The 21,589-nt window shown below is 46.0% G+C and overlaps 1 protein-coding gene across 4 annotated transcripts in view; it reads left to right on the top strand.

The window, feature by feature from the left end:
• The first annotated feature begins 936 nt into the window (after positions 1-936).
• si:ch211-250c4.3 (uncharacterized protein LOC100535981 homolog) overlaps positions 937-21,589 on the top strand; it is a 132,906-nt gene continuing 112,253 nt past the window's right edge. For 2 of the 4 annotated variants that reach the window (XR_007964991.1, XM_052081105.1), the window contains exons 1-2: positions 937-1,361; positions 13,944-14,659. Coding sequence is in view for 3 of the 4 variants with exons in the window: in XM_052081105.1 (XP_051937065.1) it covers positions 1,283-1,361; positions 13,944-14,659 (795 nt within the window). In the remaining variant the exon portion in view is untranslated. The remainder of the gene's footprint in view (positions 1,362-13,943; positions 14,660-21,589) is intronic. The other 2 variants (XM_052081107.1, XM_052081106.1) reach the window with 2 other exon arrangements.

Genomic DNA, 21,589 nt, shown 5'->3' on the forward strand with positions numbered 1-21,589 from the left:
TCTCATGCTCCTTGTTTCTTGGAATTTTGCTTAGACTTTGAAATGTCATTTTGTTCCTGGTTCGCCAACACACTTGCTCCTCCACCTTTGGTGAATAAACATTTAAGTTTTGCCTGCAGTCTGGCCTTGCCTGCTTCTCTGCACTGAAATTCCTTTGCTCCACTACACCCTACCGAACCTTGACAAAATGACCAGAGCCAAAAGAGGCCACGCAGGAAAGCCATTTGACTCCACTGCTCAGGCAGTGCGAGTCGTGCACTTTTGCCCGCACTCACAGGTACTTGTGTGTCACATTCAGATGGAAATACCTGGAAATAAAAGTTGAAACGTTGATGTCTTATGTTCCTCTTTTTATAGCAAACCCAAATGTTTTCAGTCTGCAGCAAGAATAGAGAAACTAAGGAAAATACAACTAAGGAAATACAATAATATTAAGGAAATACAATCACATGTTTGTTCTTCTACATTGGCACGGATCTGTTCTTTGACTTCTATCTCGGATGTCAATATTCGCATTCGTGACAGTGAATGAAAAATTCTGTACTCCTACTTTAAAAAGGCACAATGCTTGAATCTATTTCTAAAAATGCTCTCTGAAATCAAAGCATACTTTTCATCTGTTTGTAAAAGTCTTCATTTTTAGTTTTTTTGTTTTGCGGTCACAACCCCCCCCCCCACCCCCAAAAGCTGTTAGTTGTCGCATGATCACAATTGTTGACCACGTTTTGTTTCACAGCTCGCACGTTTGAATGAGTATGAGTGTCAACCGCCATCCTAAGTTAGGAGCGGAAAGTATTTTCTAGGCCTCCAAGGTAAGCGTTGATGCAGCCAGTATTAATTTCCTGCTTCATTTTAGATGTATGTCTTTTTGGCCTAAAAGCCTCCATTGTGACTCCTCCTCCACCTCTTGTCACTTGCTCTTTGCTGCATTCCTTTTTCTCCACTATCTCACTCCCTTTGGCAGTGTGCCAGTCCTCCTCTTCCTCTTTCTCTCATGAATTCAACTTCTCCTATTGGAGACCCCCCCCCCCCCCCCCCCGTTTTATTTCCATCAGCTGGAGGACCTGAAAACATCCACATACGCTTGGACATGGGCATCGTGACCCTATACAAGGACACGGGAAATGCCGTCAAAGACCATTAACAACTTTTTCTTCCATTTTGAGGCAGGAAAAAAAAGCTTGACAACATAAGGAATCTTTGAGGATTATTATTATAATTTTTTTTAACTTCAAAATTAAGTGACAAAGTTACGTTTGTATACATTGACAGCATTGACAACATGAGTGTAAATAGGAAAAAGAGTGGGCTGATTATTCGTTGGCAGAAGTCGTTGTCCATCCTGGCTCCTTGGAGGAAAGGTACAGTCGACTTTTGCCTGTTGTGTTGACATGATCGTTTTTGTTATGACATTGTGCGTCGTGCTAAACGAACAGACATTCTCAACTCAAGCCTTGATGAAATTCTTTGAGAGACAATCAGAATCAATTCTTTCACATCTGCACATAGGATCAGTGTTGGAATGTGTCAGTCCATTTTGACAAGTGAACAATAATCCTGGCTGATTTCTGATATCGTGTCTGAAGAACACAGTTGCTAACTGACATCATTTTCGGATGTAAACATGAACCGCTTGACTCACCTGTTTATGTGGTATATGTACTGGTCATGTTATTGATGACAGTTCTCATGAAAGGGTTCAAATATTGGGGTCAGACTATGTGGAGAAAAAAAAAGGAAAATCGGATTTTGAAGTGTTACTGGTGAGTGTGATAACATGAGTCAGTTAATATTCCCGCCAAATAACCCGAGACAGATTCAGCTTGTCTATTTACAGTCTTTTAGATATTTCATGACATGTGGACTTCCAGTTGCTATTGTTTCTTTTTTTTTTGCGGGGGGGGGGGGGGGGGCGGACAAGTTTTGTGAAGCCAAATTTACTTCCTATAATTTTCGGAGGGAGAAGCAAAACATAGGACATCTGACATGTTGCCACTTTATCATTGAGTAAAGTATCATTACAAAGTGCTAACAATTGCCTGTTTTGACATGTACCAAGCACTGAACAACATTAGAAATCACTTGTCATGTTTCATCTCCCCAATATAAAACAGACAAAACTTTCAAAGCGTGCAGGGGCCAGGGAGTAGTATTAGATGATTTGCAAAAGACTACATTGTGCGGTAGTTCCAATTTTTTTTTCATTCTAATCCTAGTGTCAGGTTGCGGCACATTCCATGTACAAGCCTAGCTTGGATATAGCTTTCAGCTCATTTACTGTGTTAGAGCACATGCCCGCCAAGAATCTTTCCATTTTGTTGCGTGAAGACCAATCTCTTTTTGCAGAAGCTTTGAGTTTTAGTCTGAATTTTTCGAGGATTGTGTGGGCCATTGTCAGTGTACCACTTTCATTGTGTGCAGTGCAGCGGGGAGTGGCTCTTAGCTGGAGATTTCTCGTGAGCCCTTGTTATTATTATTTATTATCAGGAATGAAACCGGGTTATAAGCTTGAGAACAGCAACTTTGCCTATCTCTATTACGGTTTAAACTATAATACTGTACAAGACATTTTCAGCTCCTCAGAACTTGCATGTGAATGCTGAAAAATGCTGATGTTGAGTTGAAATGGTCAATGAGTTGATCAACTGCCCTTAAACAAGAATAATAATGAATCTTTTGTCTTTGGTGCAATTGCTGTAACTGTATGCATTCAAATAGGAAACACATTTGTATCCACAGTGTATTTCTCCATATATTAATTATTAGTAGTATTTTTTTAGGCATGTGCATTTCAGGTTTATTGTGAGGGATTGACAATCAAACTGTCACATTTCAGTAGGACCAATCCTCACATTGAACAAAGTTACAGGACTCTTCAACATTCTTTTCTTATCCAAATGTTTTTGATAAGCCACTGTCGAGTTGGGAGCGGGGAGGCATTTTGATAAAGAAGGCGAGTCTGGGTATCATCCTTGAGTGTGACGACACCCCAGTCTTGAAAATAGTGCAAAACAGAGTTGAGCTGAAACCAGGCCCATGTGGTGAGAAACAAATGAGAAGGTGGGAAGTGACTCCCGTGACTGGTAGGAATATACAGGAGATGATAGTTGTGTGCCGCTGCTTTTTCTCACTTGCACCATAAATAAAATTAACACTGACAATAGGGATGGCCGGTGGTCCAGTGGTTAGCACGTCGACCTCACAATGCAGAGGTGCAGGGTTTGATTCTGGCTTCGGCCTTCCTGTGTGGAGTTTGCATGCTCTCCCCATATACACATGGCAGGTTAATGGAATACTCTAAATCAGGGGTGGCCAACCCGCGTCTCGCGAGCTGCTCTTTGGCTGGTTCAATGCGGCTCCCAGGCTTTCACACGACAAGCGTCGAAAACACCTCAGCAGTGGCCCTGCCATTCAAACACAGGCGCTAAATACACAGCAACGCATTACGTCAACCTATCATCAGTACTGTACCGTTACTTGATTGACATAGAGCGCAACCAATCAGATGATTGAATCACCGCTCATACGCAAACAACGGCGCTAAGTGCTAAGCTAGTCAGTGAATTACCTCTGATTTTAAGGCAGAGGTGCCAAATACGTCTATCAGAATCGACCGGGAGCCAGCGGACTGGTTCCAAGTCGAACGCAAGGATTAGATGTGTCACGTCGCGTGCTCGCCGACAGGTGGCGGAGTTTTCCCTCCGCCTGTTCGGTGCACCTGCTCTCAATTTCGGGCTGATTACCTGCCTTTATTAAGCGACTCCGGCAGTCATCTCACTGCCGGAGAATTCCTTACCGTGCCATTGCTCTCTATTCGCTATTCTCGTCGCTTGACAAATTTCTCGCTGCCCTATTGCCTTACGGCCTCTATCTTCGCGTATTTCATAGTGTGACCAAATTGTTATCGTCGGTTCACCTATCTCGGTAGTTCCTCGCCCTTTATCGTTTCGCGAGCGTTTTCGGTTGTCTTCCTTATTTTTCCTGGTCCTTATTTGACCAGCGTTTTCTGTTACCGTTTTCCCTGTTCGGGCTCCTTTTGTTCTTTATTAAAACCCTTTGTTTTTCACAAGATCTTTTCGTTGTCTGCTTTTCCTGGGATCCACCTCGTTTTTTCTGTTGTGCACGAGGCGATTTCTCATCGCCTCGGGCTCAACGTGACAGAATTCTCCGGCCACCATGGATCCCGCAGACGCCGAAAGAATCTTGTCCGCTCTTGCTCGACAAGAGCGGCAAATGAGTCAGCACAGCCAAGCCCTTACGGAACTCCGCGGCGCGGTCTCCATGCTGGCTCATCGGTTCGATGATCTCGAACCTCGCCTAATTCGGGTGGAGGAACAAAGACCACCTTCCGGGCTTCGTCCTACCACCCCGGAGGCTCCCTCCTCGTACCCCACTATGTCGAGGGAGCCCTCGCTTCCACATCCCCCTCGTTACGGGGGTGAGCACGGGCAGTGTGGACACTTCCTACACAGTTGCTCGCTCATATTTGACCAACAGCCGTCCGCCTACGCTACTGACGCCGCCAAGGTGGCTTATATCATGAGTCTCTTGACAGGTCCGGCGGCATCGTGGGCAATCGCGACCAGCGACGCTAAGCCGAATCTCTGCACCTCCTATCCTGATTTCGTGGCAGCCTTCCGTCGGGTGTTCCACCATCCCGTGCGGGGCAGAGAGGCGGAGGGGCGGCTGCTCGCCCTGCAGCAGGGAAGGCGTTCGGTCGCTGACTACTCCATCGAGTTCCGGATCCTGGCCGCGCAGAGCGGGTACGACGATCGGGCCCTGTGTGGACTGTTTCGCCGGGGACTCAACACGCAACTCAAGGACGAGCTGGCTACTCGCGATCACAGCACCGACTTGGAGGAGCTGATCGACCTCTCCCTCCTGATGGACAATCGCCTGAGGGAACGGGGCCGGGAGCGAGGAGGTGATCGGTACCCGTCTCGACGTTTCCCGGACCGTGAGGAATATCGGGGGTACGGCGAGCACTCCCGGGGCCGGGAGACGGCATCCGCGGAGGAGCCGATGCAGTTGGGCGGCAAGGACGGTGGTGCGGAGGAAGGAAGGCGCCGTCGCCGGGACCATGCTACAACTGACGGCGCACAACCACCCTCCCGCGCCACAACCAGCTATCCGGGATCGTCTTTCCACGCTCCTCCCGAGTACTGTGAGTCACGGCCCCGCGCGTCACCCCCCGAGCCTAGGCGAGTAGACAAGCGACCCGGACACCCCAATAGACTCGAGCTCGAGGCGGAGGTATTCGGCGGGTCCCGGTCAAGACGGGTTCGGGCCCTGGTGGATTCAGGAGCAGATGACTGTTTAATGGACACTAATCTCGCGTCCGAACTGGGGTGCTTTTTAGAGGAGTTGGTTGTGGCGAAGCGGGTGCGTGATCTGGATGGGCGCCTCCTGGCGGTGGTAACGCATCGAACGGAGCCGTTAAAGCTTTCGTTATCCGGTAATCATATTGAGCATCGCCGTTTTTATGTTATGCGGTCCCGGAACGCCCCGATCATCCTCGGATTACCCTGGCTTCAGACGCATAACCCGGTGATCTCATGGGCGCGCCCCGCTATCGATAGCTGGAGCCCTTATTGTTACCAGCACTGCCTGCAGTCAGCCGTCGGGAGGCACGAACGCGTCACGCCCCCCGAGGAGATCTGCCTTGACGGAGTGCCGGAGTGCTATCGGGATCTTAGGGAGGTCTTTAGCGAGGATCGCGCGCGCTCCTTGCCCCCACACCGCCCCTACGACCTGCAGGCGGGCGCCCCGTTGCCGACCTCGCGTCTGTATCAGGTATCCCATCCCGAGCGTGAGGCGTTAACGGAATATATTAACAGCTCGCTCGCTGCAGGTCTCATCAGACCATCACGCTCACCGTTGGGGGCGGGTTTTTTCTTCGTGGGGAAGAAGGATAAGTCCCTACGACCCTGCGTAGACTATCGTGGATTAAATGAAATTACAATTAAAAATAGATACCCGCTACCCTTGTTGGACTCCGCCTTCGCTCCATTACAATCAGCCACAATTTTCTCAAAATTAGACTTACGCAGCGCTTACCACTTGGTTCGCATCCGAGAGGGCGACGAATGGAAAACCGCGTTTAAGACCCCCCTGGGCCATTTCGAATATCTGGTCATGCCTTTTGGTCTCACAAACGCACCTGCCGTCTTCCAGAACCTCATTAATGACGTGCTCCGGGATATGATCAACATATTCTGTTTCGTTTATCTTGACGACATTTTAATTTTTTCTCGTTCACTGCATGAGCACCGGCAACATGTTCGGCTGGTGCTACAACGTTTGCTCGAGAACCGGCTCTTCGTCAAGGCAGAAAAGTGTGAGTTCCATGTTCCCGTCATCTCCTTCCTGGGGTTCATTATAGAACAGGGCAAGCTACGGGCGGACCCCATTAAGACGCGTGCGGTCACTGACTGGCCGGTCCCGTCCAACCGGAAGGAACTGCAGCGCTTCTTGGGGTTCGCCAACTTCTATAGGCGTTTCATCCGTGGTTACAGCCAGATGGCGCTTCCCCTAACCCGCCTTACTTCGATCAAGATCCCTTTTAAGTGGGACCCTGCCGCGGATACGGCGTTTGCTCATCTTAAGGCGGCGTTTACTAGTCCCCCGGTACTGCAACATCCTGACCCTGACCGCCCTTTCGTCGTAGAGGTGGACGCCTCGGATTCAGGGGTGGGTGCGGTGCTGTCCCAACGCTCCCCAGTCGACCAGAAGCTGCACCCCTGCGCCTTCTTCTCCCGTCGACTCAGTGCCGCCGAGTCGAACTACGACGTGGGCAACCGGGAACTGTTGGCTGTGGTGACCGCCTTACAGGAGTGGCGGCACTGGCTCGAGGGGGCTAAGGAACCTTTTACCGTGTACACGGACCATAAGAACCTCGCCTATCTCCGCTCCGCGAAGAGACTAAACGCCCGTCAGGCCCGGTGGGCCCTCTTCCTCACCAGGTTCGACTTCGTCCTCACCTACTCCCCCGGGTCTAAGAACACTAAGCCTGACGCCCTTTCCCGGCTCCACGAACCTGCGGGGAGGGACCGTTCCCCGGAGACCATCCTCCCGACCCAGTGCATAGTGGGGGCCGTCCAGTGGGAGGTTGAGCAGCGGATCCTGTCCGCCCTGGTGGGGGTGCAGGTGCCGGCGGGGTGCCCAGCAGGGAGGCTGTTCGTGCCTCCTGCCCTTCGTTCGGAGGTCCTGCAGTGGGGACACGCATCCAAAGTGGCGTGTCATCCCGGGGTGAACCGGACTGTGCAGCTCGTCGCCCAGCGCTTCTGGTGGCCGGAGCTCCGCCGCGACGCGACGGAGTTCGTCAAGGCCTGCACCTCCTGCGCCTGCGGCAAGTCGTCACATCAACCTCCGGCGGGACTGCTCCAGCCGCTGCCCATTCCTCCTCGCCCGTGGTCTCACATCGCTGTGGACTTCGTCACGGGTCTACCGCCTTCCCGGGGCCGGACGGTCGTGCTCACGATCGTGGACCGCTTCTCCAAGGCCGCTCACTTTGTGCCCTTGTCCAGGTTGCCGTCGGCGCTGGAGACCGCCAACCTCCTCATCAGGCACGTCTTCCGTCTCCACGGCATTCCGGCGGACATCGTGTCGGATCGGGGGCCCCAGTTTGTGTCCCGCGTCTGGAAGCAGTTCTGCCGGTCCCTCGGAGCTACGGCCAGCCTGACCTCGGGATACCACCCCCAGTCCAATGGACAGGCTGAGCGCGCCAACCAGGATCTGGGGGCGGCCCTCCGCTGTGTTTGTCTCCACCGTCCGGCATCCTGGGCCGACCACCTGCCCTGGGTGGAATATGCCCACAACACTCTCGTCTCCTCCGCTACAGGCAGATCGCCGTTCATGTCGGCCTACGGATACCAGCCACCGCTGTTCCCGTCCCAGGAGGGGCAGGTGGAGGTCCCTTCCGTGCAGCACCACCTTAAGCGGGCCCATCACGTGTGGAGGGAGGCCCGGGCTGCGTTATCCCGCACTGCGTCCCGGAACCGGCAGATCGCTGATCGTCGTCGGCGCCCGGCGCCCTCATACGCGGTGGGAGAGAAGGTGTGGCTGGCAACGAGGGATCTTCGCCTGGCCGGCTCGTCTGCCAAACTGGGGCCCCGATTCACTGGCCCGTTCGAGGTCGAGGCCGTCATCAGCCCCGTCGCGGTCAGGCTCCGGCTGCCGGCCTCCATGAAGGTCCACCCCGTGTTCCACGTCTCCCTGCTCAAGCCTGTGTCTGCCAGCGCCTTGGCGCCCCCTCCCGCTCCGCCGCCGCCCCCGCGGGTGGTCGACGGGGACCCTGTGTACACGGTTCGTGCCATCCTGGACTCTCGGCGCAGGGGCAAGGGCTTCCAGTACCTGGTCGATTGGGAGGGCTACGGGCCGGAGGAGCGGCAATGGGTGCCTCGCTCCTGGATCCTTGACCCGTCCCTTCTGCGCGACTTCCACGCTGCTCATCCGTCCAAACCGGGTAGTCCGCCGGGAGGCGTCCGTTGAGGGGGGGGTACTGTCACGTCGCGTGCTCGCCGACAGGTGGCGGAGTTTTCCCTCCGCCTGTTCGGTGCACCTGCTCTCAATTTCGGGCTGATTACCTGCCTTTATTAAGCGACTCCGGCAGTCATCTCACTGCCGGAGAATTCCTTACCGTGCCATTGCTCTCTATTCGCTATTCTCGTCGCTTGACAAATTTCTCGCTGCCCTATTGCCTTACGGCCTCTATCTTCGCGTATTTCATAGTGTGACCAAATTGTTATCGTCGGTTCACCTATCTCGGTAGTTCCTCGCCCTTTATCGTTTCGCGAGCGTTTTCGGTTGTCTTCCTTATTTTTCCTGGTCCTTATTTGACCAGCGTTTTCTGTTACCGTTTTCCCTGTTCGGGCTCCTTTTGTTCTTTATTAAAACCCTTTGTTTTTCACAAGATCTTTTCGTTGTCTGCTTTTCCTGGGATCCACCTCGTTTTTTCTGTTGTGCACGAGGCGATTTCTCATCGCCTCGGGCTCAACGTGACAAGATGGAGGAAATGGGTGGGGGAAAAAAAGATTTGCGTGTTTGTGTTTTTAACTTTCGTTCATGTTCGGACCGTTCCGGCTGTTGCTCATCGTGGCGTGCATGCATATGGGCGCGAGTGCATGATTGGGCACCCGCGTGCGTGCGTGCATGCGTCTGTGTGTGTGTGTGTGTGTGTGTGTGTGTGTGTGTGTGTGTGTGTGTGTGTGCGATTAGGTCGATCGTGGGAAGTTGGTCGCTTAGAAAGTCGATCTTTGTGCATAAAAGTGTGTGTGTGTGTGTGTGTGTGTGTGCACGCGCGCGCGTGTGGATGGGATGTAGCTCTTTGCAGTAACAGAGTAAAAAAATTGCCTCTTAGTCTCTGACTGGTTGGCCACCCCTGCTCTAAATTGTCCCTAGGTGTGAGCGCGGATGGTTGCTCGTCTCTGTGTGCTCTGCAATCGGTTCAGGGTGTACCCTGCATACTGCCTGAAGACAGACAGAATACGCTCCAGCACACTCATGTGAGGATCAGCGGATTAGAAAATGGATGGATGGATGTTTATTAAGGTGGTGGCACAGTTGATAACTGGCTCACGCGTCGGCCTCACAATGCAGTGTTTGATTTCGGTTTGATTCCGGCTCCAGCCTTCTTGTATGGAGTTTGCATGTTCTCCCTGTACCGGTTTTCTCCGGGTATGCTTGTGAGGATGTGCGGAATAGAAAATGGATAGATGGATGAATCTTTATTAAATCAAATGGTCCCACAGTGACAAGAAACAGCAATGAAACAAATAATATCCCCCAAAAAATAAATAACATTTCGTTTTAACTGTTTTGAGATCAAATGTGGTCATTGGGGGTGATGGGGAAAAAAAAGAAAAATTGCATTTCGGGGAGCACCGTATTTGGTATTTTTAAAACTATTGCCAAGCATTCTTTTCTTTTTTTTTGTCTCAGGAACAGAAAGTACTCAGAAACTGCATATTTTCGTATTTTGGATGTGGATTGTTTAAAAATTGATGTGTGGAACGTAAAATGTCCTCCACTTCTGGAATGCCCTTTATTGTGCATGTAAAAGCTATTATAAAAAAAAATCAAAACCCGTTGACTAGTTTTTGCCTTCATCCTCTCATGCACTTGAAATGCTTTGCTGTTAGAGTGTTCCAGCTTCAGGCAAGGCATTCCTACCACTCGCGTATAACACCTGTTTAGCCCAGAGCACTTTGGAGGGCACTCGCGTGAATTACAATACCAATGTTTTGTGGAATGCAATATTTATCTGGAGGGAAATGACGTGAACTTTTTTTAGAAGATAAGAAGCAATAGCGTCATGTTTGGGAGGATGACCTGTTTGTAGTTATAGAGTAAGTTGTGGGTCTTAGTCAAGAGGCAGGTAATAGGCCGAGTCAGTCATTGAAGACAATTACAAGGCAGTGTGCAAGACTTATTTGTGTTGCGTGTGATAAGAGCAACACCTGTCAGGATGACGCTGCTCGTATAAGTAGTATAATTTAAGGTAACCAGGTGTTCTTCTAATTACCAGTAAGACAGATGAAACTATATGTTCACTGAATATTTACAAATACAGACACCATATCATATCCGGAGTTCCTGTCGATGAATACACAGAAAATAAACCCCAGTATTAAATATTATCTGACAGACTGCATGGTATGTACAGTCCTGTTTACACACCTAAAGCGATATGAAAGAAAGTATGTGAGTGCTGAATCTTGGCCCAAATTCTGCCTCATGTTAAGTTTGGCACTCCAACCTTGTTTTAGGGGTGGAAATATTTCATTTTCAGAAGGACGGGCTCCAGTGATAAAAGAACAAGAAAGTCATCTTATTTAAACCACTTGTCTGGGAAAAGGTCCTCCTCTTGCTCCAACTTAACCGTTCTTGGAAAAAAAAGGGGAATTTTGTGCCACCTCACATTGTTGTTGGTCTGAGTGGAGAAAAGCAGGATTTTCCCTCTGGGTTAAGTGTTGGGTTTCATGGGGTTTCCAAAATTTTTGCCAGTTAATTATTTGACTTTGGCAGCAAAGAGTGACACAAATGCATTCCCTTTTAAATGTTCTTTTATTGCAAGTTTTCCTCATCAGCCATAGGGTGTGTTCCCAGTGGTGCACGGCACTTTTCAAATGCAATTTTGGTCGTTTACTTTCAGGTTTAGGATTCGATTATCAATCCCCTGAGGCTCTGTTTTAGGGGGTAGATAGCTCAAGAACAAAATCATTAGATGTGGTCTTTCCTTCTGATGACTCAGTTGATTTAGTGAAAAACTAAATGTGTAGTGTATTGTGAGACTGGATGTTTTTTTTTTAAACATCTTGTAAACCAGATCTGCATTGGTCACTGCATGCAATGAAACTGGCTTACATAATCATCATCGCAATGTACAGTACTCTTGTTAAAAAAACAAACCTAAACCTCCGCCCCCGCTCAGTGTAAGTTTAGGTGTTTTGTCTTCTACAATAACAAACTATTGTAGTCTTTCAATACACCGCTAAGTTATTGTGTTTTTCGTTGCTAATGATTAGTTGATGAATTTGGTTCCCCAGGTGGAGGTAAAAGGAATCATAGACAAGTGGTAAAGAATTATACTTATTCACGTGGATGGATGGATGTTTGAGTTCAACAGAGGTGAAAATAAAACAGCCTAAAAGAGGAAGTGAGCCTTTGGAAACTGATATGACCAAAACACTACACTATCAGTATTTTGGCAGAGTGACGGCTATTCAACAATAAGGTTATCAGAACAGTGGCATATTTGGAAGAGATGTAGATGGGTGGCTGTTTTGCTGACAGATTAGGTTGGAAATCAAAACAAGCTGTTTTCGTGGGGGGATTCCGCTCATGCCTGCTTTCCAGCATTTAAACAATAACGCCCTCCCCATTGTGATAATTTCCACCACGGAATGCAGTTCAATTGAGCACAGAATCGTTTCGAACGTTCAACTCTATTCTGACTCAGACTGTTTTATTTGCATAAGTACACATATGAATAGTACGAATGGGCGCCGACTCACCTGCAACCCTAAAGAGTGCAAGGGGCTTCGAGACATTGGATGGATGGCTCATATTAGTAGTATGGCTTCAGTGTGATGTTTTGAAAATCAGACACATTAATTTGGGTAATGCCTTAATGACAATAAAAGAGTCCAAATACTATACCCCTCCATCTTGACAGTGGCACAAAAATTACTCCACTACTCGGTGGAAATAAGGGGGCTTTGTACATTATACCATTTACACAATAAAGCTGAATAACAACATAACATTCCCATCTAGTGTTGTGTATGCGGGCCTTCTGCCCGACTCCCACTCTAGCTTACATTTTAGACTTGGTCTTGAAAAGGAAGTGTAAAAAAGGCTTATGTGCTCCATTTCTCTTCAAGTCTCCCTCCTCCAAAGTTCCCTTCAGAGAGGATAAAAGCGTCAGATTTACCACTTCAAAGAACTTTTAATCTCATATTTGCCTTGGCGGGATCTCAAATTCACCCTGTAGGAAGTCTCACAATCTGCCCTGTTGTTGAAGTCCGTGACGTGCAGTGAGATTCATGGCTGGTGAGGCACTGACATTATTGTCAGATTTATACATTTTGAAGGCAAATAAAGTGGTGTGGCTGCCTGACACACACACAAAAGTAGATATGAACATTTCACACACACAATGCTTTTGGCATTAGCAAGATTGCATTTCTGGAATTGACAGAGTGTTGTATGAAACTGCGGTCCAGCTCAGTCGGCATTAATTATATGAACAAATAGCATCATAGAAATCAATAGGCCTACAACAATGACACAAAGATACATAGACATTCTAAACCAGGGCTGGGCAATTATTTTTTGCATAGGGCCACACGAGAACCAGAAAATATTATGGAGGGCCGGATCAAAAGGTTGAACTAAATTCGACATAATATTAATTGAATTTCTTTATTTAAAAAGCAGTATTTTGCATTTTTTGGCACGTTTTTCACACTTTAAGCGTACATTATTCCGTCGTATCGAACGGGATTTGCTTGACTTGGCGCTACTGCGGGCTTCTGTATCGTCTCCCCCTTCCTCCCTATGCTCTGCAACTTCAAGTAACTGTGCCACCTGGCGTTGAAATGCCTGTCATTACAAGTCCAAATGAAATGAATGCAGTCGTTGACATCGAACCTTAATTGTGTACCAACCTTCGGCGGGCCGGATTAAAAAGACCAACGGGCCGGATTTGGCCCGCGGGCAATAGTTTTCCCACCCCTGTTCTAAACATAGAACATTCTAAATTGTCCCTAGGTGTGAGTGTGGGTGTGGACCAGTTCAGGGAGTCCCCCGCCTACTGCCCGAAGACAGCTGGGATAGGCTCCAGCATGGCCTGCGGGCGGCCCTTGTGAGGATAAGCGGATCAGAAAACGGATGTATGGATGTCTGGAAAGATGTATATATTCGCTAAATAATATCAATTTATACTTTTATAGATCTTGCCTCCTGGCAAAAACTCCACCAGCAACCTCAGTTAGCAGTAGATTAAAAATAGCATTCAGTCTATGGATGACAGGTGTTGTTCAGTTGAAGGTAGGGGTGAAATGTGTAGTGGCCCGCAACGCTATTGTTATGTTTAATGGCGGTGAACACAAAGGAGTGCTTGAAACACTCAGTTATGGTTCTGGTAGGAATGCGGCCGCTTGTCGTGGAGAGGGTGGGAACATTTGCTCAAGATGGCCCTCATTTTATGCTTTGTCCTCACCTCAGCCATCATCACTATATGTGCAGCTTGGACATTTGACTTAATTTCCTATGTGTCTCACTTTGTATTAATAACTGAATGGAGAACTCTATGATGCCATTATTAAGAGACTTTTTCCAGTTCTTGCAATTTTGGATAACTCTACGATGCCATTATTAAGAGACTTTTTCCAGTTCTTGCAATTTCAATAAACATTTTATTCTTTACTCCTTCTTTCCAGGCAAAGAGGCCCGAGACTCAGTACTGGACAGCGCAGTTGTGCTGACAAAAATTAAGCGATTCGGCAACTTCAATGACAGGCTTGCAAAGGTGGACAATTTCCCCTCCACCCACTCTGATGAGAAGATCTCACACCACTCCAAAGACTCTTTGGTGGATTTCCCCGCTGATGAAAAGTCAGGACAGTGTCAAACCTACACCAATGCAGACGACCTGTCAGGCATTTTCTCAGGTTCTCAATTGACAAGGTTGTACAAGTTTGAGTCAGAGGACTCTGGAGTGGAGTTATCAAGTGGTAACGCTCCATCCAGTCCAAGAGGCTCCGACCAGAACTTTGCTGTCCACAGTCGCGAGTCATCCTGCGACTCATCTAATTTAAAGTCGTACCCATCAACACACTCTGATGAGCAAACAAAACATCAACAGAACTCTGACATTTCACAGCCACAGGCTGACATCAGCTCTTTGCCCTCAAGAACTGAAGTGCAAACTTGTGAGGATCTGGAAACGGATCTGTATAGTTCACTGCCAGTAAACCCTGAGGGTGAGGAGGAGATGATTGAAAAGCTCCAGAAGACAAAGAACTCCAAGGCTAGGAACCCATCATTATCGGAAACCTATAATAACAAGGCAGACAGTGACTTGGCGTCTTTAAAAGGGAGTGGCACCCGTGACAACTTTGTCAAGCACGTGGACAAATGCTGCATACAAAGTGAGGTGAGTTGACTGTCTTTCAGTTGTTCATCCTGGAATGATAGAAATACAACCATCAGATAACAACACACACACACACACACACACATATCCATCCTTAAGGACCAATATCAACACAGGCAGCCGTTCATTTTTCTCAACTCTTCCCAAGATGTAGAGTGAAGGATTGTGCTTCTACATGTGGAAGAGTAAACAACATGTGAAGCCAAAGATTTGAGTTTGACATTAAAAGACGAGTATGAGACAAGAGATCCTCATTTGAGCTTTTGTTTTCATATTGTTACATCTGAAGTAGTGCTCAGTGGGCATCCAACAAAGAGGGCAACCATGCTCAACAATTAAGACAAGATAAGATAAGATAGGATATCCTTTATTCGTCCCACACTGGGGAAATTTACAGCCTCCAGCAGCAAGAATGTATATAGAAAGAAGAAAGGAGAAAGAGAAAAAAAAACGGCTTCTTTAATTTGACATGTGCCGAGTAATTGGAACTAAGTAGTTTAGCTTGGAAGAACACATAATAGCCTAAAAAATGCACCTCTATAATGATATATTTCATTTTTATGGTCACATTTTCAACACACGGGTAAGTCCATGGTGTGTCCAACACGACCTATAATTTACTGCTGGACAAAAGACACACATTGGACAACGAGGAGAACAAAAAGAAAAAAAATGTCATGATGCATAGCAAACATTTGCAAAGGGTTGACCAGAAACTCTAAACAAGGTGCACACTGACATCTTAGTCCGCAATTTTTACAGATAGAAGAGAGAGAGAGTTTTGTCGAGCCGCTGTGTGGGCAACTAACTGCACAAGAACACATGCAGTCAACATTTGAAAAGGAGTGATTTACAATTGAAGGGTAAATATGCCGAGCAGATGACATTTTTTAACGAGCAACAAATGGGAGAGGACTCACCATGTGTACTGAGCAATGTGAGTCTGTCACACTTCCTGGAGTTTTTTCATTGCTTTAAAATTGCCAGTTTTAAAGCAAAGTCAGTCCCAGTCCGACAACAAAGATAATTATAGAGTAATTTAACATTTGATTGAAATACTGTTTCCCCCCCTCTCATTTCAAACATTTTTATTCAACAGTAGAAAATGTACAACGATATAAAATACCGGTAATACAGTGCACTCCGAAAAATGGAGCCCTCAGGAACAATGGATAAGCCTTAGAATGTGATGCTAGTAATTTTTATAATGATGACTACATATAGTGTTAACATCATTGCTACTTGCAAATGAGGATTATCAAAAGAGGACTTGATTGCTTTTGTCCGGTGGCTCCCGCTGAGTTATTAGCAGAATAAACTGCTAATGTTTACGTGGGCAAGCTGTGCAAACTCTGGGCTCACATTTTCATGCATTCCACTCCATCCCTTGGGTGCGACTTTTTCAAATGATTCAACAGGTTTGTTGTATTGCCTTGTTTTTGACCACATACAGCACAACGGTTTCCTCCTCCCCATTGCTCTGGCGAGAACACCACACAAGCAAAGAGAAGGAACTTCTCTGGTAAAAATAGCGTCATCTTCAGAGGATTGGGCCAAATCATAGCTGCTCGTCAGCTGCGTGTTTAGCTACACCACCATATTTTTTGCACTATAAGGCAAATCGGATTATAAGGCGCACCTTCAATGAATAGCCCATACTAAATCTGTTTTCATATACAGGGCACATATTATAAGGCGCATAGAATAGAAGCTACAACAGTGGCTGCGGTTGAGCTATGCACCCACTAGACGGTGCTATGCTAAAGGGAGTACAATACAATACAGTATTATTTGGGGGGTGTCTTCACAACCGCTGCAGCTGGAACTACGCTATGAGAACAGGTCACAAACACGGACATACAAATACAAATGGCATCACAAAACAATAAATAAAAGACAAAAGTTATGAAGACAATTGATTCAACAAAAAGGCAAACAAATATCATGGGTTCACATCCACAATGGGTTAAACATTCTTAGAAGTCTTGATTGTCTCCTTCCTTCGCTTAGTCAGTAGTTAACTATGCTTTTGGTATTATCTTCATTTCATAGTGGCTGCGGAGAGCTCACAAAATAGTTGTCTGTTTGAGTGTGTGTTGGCGAATGCACATGTCAATTCGTGTCAGGCGAAACCATTTTACCAATTGGTTCCTGCTCATAATCACCACGAGATGGCTGTACTGGGCCTTCCGAGCGAAGTTTGGGAACCACTGATCTAACTGATATGCATTTGCTACTGTAAAAGCGAGGTGGTGAGTTTCACCCTGGAATGGTCACCAATCAATTGCAGGGCATACTGTCAAGATCAAAGTATTTATGAAGTCACGGCAGCTGTCTCAAAGGTTCAGTAGTACAGTGTGTGGGCTCGTTTCAGAGAACATCACTGTTGTGAGCCTTCATGTCATGTAGCACCTATTCATCTACACCAGGAGACTGCAGATTTCTCAACAGATAACTATACCTACAAGCTATTCTCTACTTTTTCAGTGCAAAGGTATGTTGCAGTATGCATTAAACCTTCACTTATCTAAATGTACTACTACTAACTACTATTTCACATAAGTTGTCACACTTGACAGGCCATTTGAACATATTAAATAGACTAGCGCACCGACACACATAATACCTGTATAGGTTGCCTGACTCTGGTCTGCCGGAATGGTCAAGTTAAAATGCACTTGACTTTTTCTTTAACCTTTTCAGGGACAGCTGTTACTAAAGTGGACAGTTTGTCATGTTAGCAGGTTACAGGGTGCATCAAATCGTTAATTGGTGGTGCCAGTAGGATGCAACCATTTCTTATTCAAAGGATGGGAGCGGGAGGGGGAATAAATTCCAAACACACATTTTATATACTATTTTTATAAACTTTCTGAATAGATTCATTGCCAACAGCTGGCTGTTGGCAATTTGTGGTAAAGGCTTTTGGTAAGGGTGGCAGCTGCCACCCCTTGCCACCCTGTAAAACCGCCTATGTATAGATGCTAATAATCATAGCTATTTGATTGACTTTAAATCAAATTGAGTAGGAAAGTGGATGAAAATAACATATGCCTCATAATCTGGAACACCGTTTAAGGCTAATAATTAGGAACACTGTGTACTGGAATTGTTTACAGGCAATACAGTGGACTGGCAACCACCACGTTGGTCATCATTTGTCATCACTGTTGTACACTAATAATGTAGTTCCTTCTTCATGAATAGGACTTTGTAGTCCATAAAGATAGGATTTTCATTTTGTGACAGTGGAAATTCATCATGAAGGAACTTTTGTGGCAAAAGCAACAATGTACCTTTTTGACTGAATATGTTCAAGACATTTTGAACATACGGTATTCAAATTCATTCTGTTGGGTGCGCTTTGATCAAAGGAATGGAAAGGACAAAGTGGGCTTTGTTGGTCCCCAGACTTTCCCAACAGTACCAAGGAAAATGTTCATAAGCGCTTATGAATGCAAAAAGATGGCCGCAATGCACTACAGGAAGCTCTTCAACTCACTTCATTCTTCCACAGTGATGCCAAAGCAGACTTTTAAAATACTAGGCTTTGGCCTGAGCACAAAAGCAGCTCATCAACAGCTAATACATTTTTCAGCGATTAAATCAGCAACTATGTACATTTGCAAATCCAGAAATGCAAATATGTGGGTGTACTGATATCGCTACGTGTTAGATACTCCGGGTATGTTAAAGCAGGTCAACAACAAGCCAAACTCATTTATTCATGAGCCAGGAAACTGAGCGTCTTGCTCCTTTATTGCGGTCTTCTTGACGGCATAAAGTGAACAACTGTGACACCAGCTCAATGAAATGTAGAGTGTAAAGCCATTGCTTTCGAAGGTGAAACGAAAGGAATGCAACTCAGGAGGACCAGTTGCAACGACCACGGTCAGGCTTTCTGTAACGACTCGTCTGGTGAAACGCGGCATCTGTCCACATGCACCGCGATAACTAAATGAATATTCTAAACACAATTACTATAAATGAAATGGCCCGAAACTTTCACTGTGGGCAGACAATGGGGGTTACTTAACAATGTAAGATTTGTATCATTACAAGAACTAACACTGGATAAAGTTATTGGATAGAGCAAAAAATTCCCCCTTGACACTCTGGAGGAGGTGAGCAACAGAAGGATGCTAACTAAGGTAAAAGCTATGATGGCCAGTCCCTCCCACCCCCTTCAGCCCGCCCTGACAGCACTTGGTAGCTCCTTCAGCCAGAGACTGTTACACCCGCGCTGCAAGAAGGAGAGATACCGACGCTCGTTCCTACCGACGGCTGTCAGGCGCTGAATAAAAATAACAATAATAATAATAATAATTAAATTATGTGAAAGACGATTGTAAATAGCACTGCGATTTATCCATTTTGTGTTGCTTTGTAGTGACCAATCCATCTGCTTTAGGCCGTCGGTAATTGGCATTCTGAGCATAAAATCATTTGCACTGTAATACAGTGGGTTTGTATTCTTACAATATTGTATTCTTCTATCCGTGAGTCACCGACTGCATTTGTTCACTTGTTTGACTTGCATGCAGGAAGCGTACATTCAGTTCCCGCTCAGTGACTGTAAATGTTAGTGGGGTTGATTTTCTGTGTGTTGTATGATGTGCTTTGAGATGGATGGTGACCATGACCAGTCGGTCAACTGTGGAGTTTCTTTCACTTGAAGTCAAGCTCGGCTCCTCGCAACCCACAACAAAATAAGCGGCATGGAAAATAGATGGACGGATATAAGATATCCTTTATTCGTCCCACACTGGGGAAATTTACAATTATTATATGCTATGCTATGATATGCTAATGTCAGTGTGCTCATGTGATAGTAAAGACAAAACACATAGAAACAAAAGTTGGTACAAATTTAGAATCTTAATAAAATTGTTTTACAACAGCTACTGGTATCACTATCACTAGTATCTAAAAACTCTTACCATAACTTGCGCCTATCAGACTATGCGCCATTGCTTTTGATTTAAACACCCCCCTTTCTCTCTCCAAAACAAAATGTGAAATAACTTTCAGATACCTCAAATCCATTGATGCTCTGGCTCTCTCTCCACTTCTCACCCCCAAAGTGGAAATCTCCCCATCACAACTGACAACCCCTCTGAACCGGTCACCCACGACAACAACACTTTCTCCTCCTGTCTTGACGAACTTGCCCTTACAAAAACTAAAACAGCCTCGTTCACCTACACTGCCCCCTGGTATAGTACTGAGCTCCATAAAATGAAATCCCATTATTGTCAGCTTGAGGGACTCTACAAGAAATCAAGTTTAACTGTCTGTCTTCATGCCCACACAGACTTAATACATTAGTACAAAATGCATTGAATTCTGCTTGATTAAACTACAACTCAAATCTCATCCACTCTTGCTCCAACAATCCAAAATACTCTTTTTCAACCATCAACCCACTCCTTAAACCCACTAGTAACACTGCTTCATCCTTCACAAAATTCGGTAGTTTCCAGTATTTCTTCCAGTCCGCAATTGACACCATCCACAGTTCCTTCAAACTCCCTTCCACTCACCCAACATCTCCTGATCCACCTCCAGTTTCATGCAGCCCACAGCACTGAGGCAGCTTTGCTTAGGGTGACAAAACGACCTTATGATGACTGGTATCTCAGGATCTTTTGCAGCTTTTGACACCATGGACCACACCTGTCTCCTTGAGCATCTCCATGTTACGTTTCGGACAAGCCGAATTAAGTTTGGACCCCCAAAGTGTAGACGTCAACAAGGTCTCCGTTGCAAAAATGTGTTTTTAATACAAAAATCGCCACGACTAAGAGATAACATAAAACGCTGATCAAAACAAGGACCAGAGGGCACAAAAAACGACCAACAAAAAGCGCTTGCTCAAAAGGCAAGAGAGGAAACTAAGGATCGCAAAGACAAACCAAAAACAATGTATCAAAATACACGCAAGAGAAAGCCAAATCACAAAATAAAATCCAATACATACAAAACCATTGGTACTGAGAGTTCTAAAGCAAAACACGACGAGATCTACAGCAAGAATAGTCTATGAGCATGGAAACAGCAAGGCATAAACAATACTCCGACAACCAGAAGACAGATTGCGGGTGCTTAAATACACAGTTCAGTAATTGAAAGATTGGCAGCAGGTGTGCAGCCAGAAAGTCTGCTCAGTCTGCCACCTGCTGGCCAGGCCAAGGACAGGAACATGAAACTCCATAACAGCGCACTGCAAATGGTTCAGGTCTTATCCTTCAGACAGGACTCGAATTGTCTTGGAAGATGTGAGTCCAGGCTGCTTCTTGTCGCCCGTGGTGTTCTCCTCGAATCAGTCCTCACCCCTATCCTCTTTAGGCTTTTGTGTTATTAAAAAAAGAGGGATCAAGAAAATTAATTTCACAAATTTTTTCACCAAAATTTCCTTATGACCTTTACTAACTTGATTGAAAAAAAGAAAAAAAACCAAATAAACATTTAAAATAATGTTGAATTATTTTAAAAGCCAGGTCCTAGGAGATTATTCTCCTAGGACCTAGCGGCCACATGTGTGGACATGACGTCTTTGGTTTTCAGGACTATAATGTTAAATTTTGGAGTATAAGGGCCTGGCGTCCACTTACGAGGACGTTACGTCGAGAAAAAAGATAATTCTTTGTTTTTACACTTATCAGGTCCCAATTAGCCGAAATATCAAAGAGAAAATAAAAACAAAATAAAAATTCATGCCTTGCAAGAGTTCGGGTCTTCAGGTTAAACAAAGGTGCACAGCATTTTATAACGGGATTCGGCAATTATCCAGTCATGTTCAAACTTATACCACCATTGAGAGTGCCACTAATTCATCCCAAATAAAGTTCAGATATTCTAGTAATTGGCAATGTTTAATAATATAGGTTTCCTGCAATCCTGAAATTAGATGAAAATGTACCGTATTTT

This window comes from Hippocampus zosterae, chromosome 11 (assembly GCF_025434085.1).
Source record: "Hippocampus zosterae strain Florida chromosome 11, ASM2543408v3, whole genome shotgun sequence".
NCBI classification, from domain to species: domain Eukaryota; kingdom Metazoa; phylum Chordata; class Actinopteri; order Syngnathiformes; family Syngnathidae; genus Hippocampus; species Hippocampus zosterae.